This window comes from Haplochromis burtoni, unplaced genomic scaffold (assembly GCF_018398535.1).
Source record: "Haplochromis burtoni strain Fernald_Lab_line unplaced genomic scaffold, NCSU_Asbu1 Contig_560, whole genome shotgun sequence".
Classification (NCBI taxonomy): Eukaryota; Metazoa; Chordata; class Actinopteri; order Cichliformes; family Cichlidae; genus Haplochromis; species Haplochromis burtoni.
The window spans coordinates 338,324-342,476 of NW_024582921.1; the positions used below are offsets into that span (position 1 = coordinate 338,324).

The 4,153-nt window shown below is 34.0% G+C and overlaps 1 protein-coding gene across 4 annotated transcripts in view; it reads left to right on the top strand.

Moving 5' to 3' along the window:
* Window positions 1-501: 501 nt before the first annotated feature.
* The window catches only part of LOC121812374, a 6,408-nt gene continuing 2,756 nt past the window's right edge, over window positions 502-4,153 (top strand). For 2 of the 4 annotated variants that reach the window (XM_042214404.1, XM_042214405.1), the window contains exons 1-5: window positions 502-881; window positions 1,105-1,184; window positions 1,529-1,694; window positions 2,967-3,020; window positions 3,124-3,192. In XM_042214404.1, coding sequence (XP_042070338.1) covers window positions 524-881; window positions 1,105-1,184; window positions 1,529-1,694; window positions 2,967-3,020; window positions 3,124-3,192 — 727 coding nt within the window. In that variant the 5' untranslated portion in view covers window positions 502-523. The other 2 variants (XM_042214407.1, XM_042214406.1) reach the window with 2 other exon arrangements.

A 4,153-nucleotide genomic window follows, 5' to 3' on the forward strand; every position in this document is an offset into this window, starting at 1 on the left:
AAAGTTTAACCCTCTGGGGTCCAGGGTATAATTGGCCATTTTTAGCTTCTTTTGATGTTTCCTCTACATTTCACCTTTAAAAAACTGTTTATTTGCCTTGTTTGGTATCGTTCTTTTCAGCTGAACCTCACATGTCTGAATTTACAGTTATTTTTTTCATTTTGACATACTGTATTAACACAATTGATCTAAAATCAGACAAAAAGCAAACATGTTTATTGAATTATATTTCATAACTTTAAATGCAAATAAAAATTGTCAATTTTAAAATCATGTGCATAAGTTTTGCAAACATCAAAGTTATTTGCATCCATTTACCTTTTACCCTTTTTAAAATAACCATTTCAAATTATTTACATAACAATCAGGTGTTCTCCATTCAGTAAGATGCCACGGCGTTGTAACGATAGAAATAGTAATTAGTTAGATTACTCGTTACTGAAAAAAGTAAAGCCAATACTTGTAACGCCGTTATTCCCATAACTGGACATATATACATATTTATATATGTACATATATATATATGCTCTTCATACTTGTTCTAATTTTTTCATCTGATTTTTTTTTTTACCGTTTTTTCTGTTTCAAAGGCTCTCAGGATGATTGTGTTTATGCTGCAACAGGCTCAAGCTTAACTGTGCCACTTAGATATGAGTTGAAGGAATCAGGTACACTGAAATGGTTCAAGGACACAAGAATAATCTTTTATCGCAGACGGAAACAGGTGATCATAGGGAAAAATGATGATGTTGATTCAACTGGATCACTAAAGCTGACACAACTCACCAAAGACAAGTCAGGACGATACATCCCAGAGGTTACCAATGAAGAAGGACTAAATGTGGGGGGAAACTTACAGAGTGTGCGTTTGTGTGTATTAGGTAAGGAAAATAACATCATATGTGTATTTATTGTGTTTGTACTACTTATATCACAACAAGCAAGTGTGCTAAGCTGTCTTAGTCATACTTTGTCATTAAGAGTGTTTGGTTTTATTATGACGTCACTTTTCAGTCTTATCAATCAACAGTGTTGGTTATTGTAGAAAAGCATTATCAGCAGTAGTTTATATAATGTTGATGTAAAGAAATTTTCTGTACTCAGACCGTGTGCAGAAGCCCAAAGTAACAGTGATGTGTGCAGGTGACAAGACAAAAGTCTCTTTTACTTGCAATGTTATTAAGGTGAGTACAATATTTATTGTTTCAGGTACAATTAAGTTAGAGTACTCTACCAATAACTGACTCATAACTAAGCTGTTGAAGAATCTGTAGACAAAGGCCTCATTTTTCCTCCACTGAAACCAGAGCATGATTTGAAGCGTGCTGTCTACAAGCATTTACTCAGAGATGTTGTTTCAGTGAGGCTTGGGTCTCTCTATTATGTATTATTTAATTATATAGGCTGGAAATTACCTAAAATGTATGAAAAGATTATTATATTTCTAATTTTAGCCAGGTTGAGTTTTTCATGTTAGACTTCAACTCTAAACCTTCATCTAATCAACAAATTGTGTTTTTTCCTACAGGATGAGAAGGTCGAATGGTTTATGGATGGTAAACAGTTGGCAGAAAAAGGGAAGATGGTGTCGAGAGTAGCCAAAGACGTGCTAAATGCCAATTTTTATTGTAATGCTTCTAACCGTGTCAGCTCACAGATCAGTCAGCCTGTTCAACAAGAATGCTATAAGCTTGGTAAGTATTATTTACCATCAGCTGTACAAATGTTCAAATGTGCCTTTTCCAAATATTCATGAACTGAAGTAGTCATTGTATTGAGCTCACATGCTAACATGATACTTTTCTTTTCCTTTTATTTTAAAGCTTTTCCTGAAACACTCTTTGGAATTATAAAAAATATCTGCTGATTGTCAATGATTTTTTCAGTTTAGAAGTTGTATCATATTGTACATTATATTTTTTTGGATAGAGAGATTCAAGTAAATTTTGTGTCCCAGTTTTTTCCTGTTTCTGTTATATCGTTTTAACTCTTTTTTTTAAAGTTTTTGCAGCATTTTCTATTTAATCAGAATCAGAATACTTTTTGGTTACAGTTGCTGCAAAACTATGAGAACACTAACAGACTGAACTAAATTAAATAATACAGTGTATTACAGAGTTAAAAAATATAAGAAATAGCTCTAATATATACATATAGCTCATTTATAAATATCCAGAATATTGCAGAGCTTAAATATATATAACTGACATTTTACTCTAAACTGTAAAACTTGTTTTTTTGTGCTATGTGCCAATGGGTATAGCTATTGCACTGTGACTGTTATTAGATGGAGGAGATGTACAGGGCGATATCCACAGGCAGGAGTGATTTCCTGAGTTGTGAAGTGGTGCATTTGGGTAATCTCAGTCTGTTTTTGAACGTGCTCCTGTGACTGGCCAGTAAGTCAAGGAGTGCATCCAGCATTGTCCTTATCTTGCCGACACCACCTTAAGGGAGTCCAACTCGATACCCACAGCATTACTGAGCTTATGGATCAGATCTGTTTTTTTTAACATGGTTTTAACACAATCACCAAAAACAAAACAAAAACCCCACAAAGATTTTGTCTTATCAAAAGCAAAACTTTGAGAAATTGTTTGTATTGTACATATATTATTTTTGCACTTATATTCAAATGTTTAATTTCATTTCATTTCATTATAATAATTTATTAATAATTTATTAATTATTATTCTGTCAACTATAATTTATTCTAAAGAAAGACAAACAACATAAATTGCTTAACAAAGATGAGTTGAAAGAAAATCTGAAGGACAAGCTAACAAAAAGCTGAAGTTGTGGTAAACACGCCCATTGCTTGCAGTGTTTCAGGAATCAGCCAGTTTATCACAAATGCTTAAAGCCTTGTGAATATTATGTGGTGTCAACTGTCTGTTGATGGCTAAAATGGCCATTTTATTATACATATCTAATAAATACATTTTTCTACTTGTATTGTTTTGAAGCTTTCCCTGAGGTATGTGACATTTATGTCTGTATTCCAGTGCGCGCTGGAGCAGGTATGTTATGTTACAGTCTTGTTGAACTAAAACACATTTACTATTTTTCACATGCGTACAATTACAAATAAAGTACAATTTTATTCCTCTCTTTCACTGTCAGGTATTCTTCTGTTGGTGATCTTCATTTTCATTGTTTGCTGTATCCAGAAAAAAGCAAACATAATAAAGGGTAAGATTATTATTACTATCATGCTTCATTTTAGTATTATTATTATTACGAGCAAACTCCGGCCTGTGGCACTTTGCATGAAAACACAGACATGTGAAAATATTGTGTTATTGTAATCTCCATTATTACACTGCACATAGTGAGATGTTAAAAAAAAAGGCTGTTTATAAAAAACAAACAAATCACTAATAAAAACAGATGTATTGTTCATGCCACTGCACTACAAATTGTTTGTTAAAATTTATTTACAAACACAACACAATGCAGACTAAGATCAAACTCATAATCACAAAGCAGGTTGAACATGTGGTGTTAGATTTTACTAGACAAATTACTGTGTCAAAGAAAAGAAATAGTTTGGCCTTTGCAATATTTTATGCTGGTTGTTTACACCATCCCCCTGCTGAATCACTACATTATCTCGGTGGAGGGGTTTGGGTTTCTCAGGGAACCCAGGGGCTACCTTGTCTTTTGCTTTTACCCCCATGGCAAAGTGGTCCTGGGTGAGGGACAGACAGAGTGGTTCAAAAGCCCCTATCAGCAGAAGATCCAGTTCACCTTGGCTGGGATAGGGTTACTGTGATGGCCAAACCCATGGCCACACTCTAAAGTCAGTAACTCTTGTGCATTTTCATTTCTTCCTTTGAACACAGTAACACACGTTTGTGTTGATTGGTTTGGATACATTTGTTCTGTTTGTAAGCGTGCACATTTAGTTTACTTATGTATTCATACCAGTTCATTACTTAGTTTTATTTTTGACAAACCTTTGTTTCTTCTTACCTGCCATGATCCCGGGGAGTTGCCAGACAAAAAGTGGTGGGCAGGGTTTGAAACCATTAAATGCAAAGAGGGATAATTGGACCGCACCACCACTTCCTGCTGAAGGGGAGAATCTGTGTTTTCTTTCATTAAAAACAAAGTAGTTGTACTTAATTAAATATTTGAGTTTAGGGTTCAG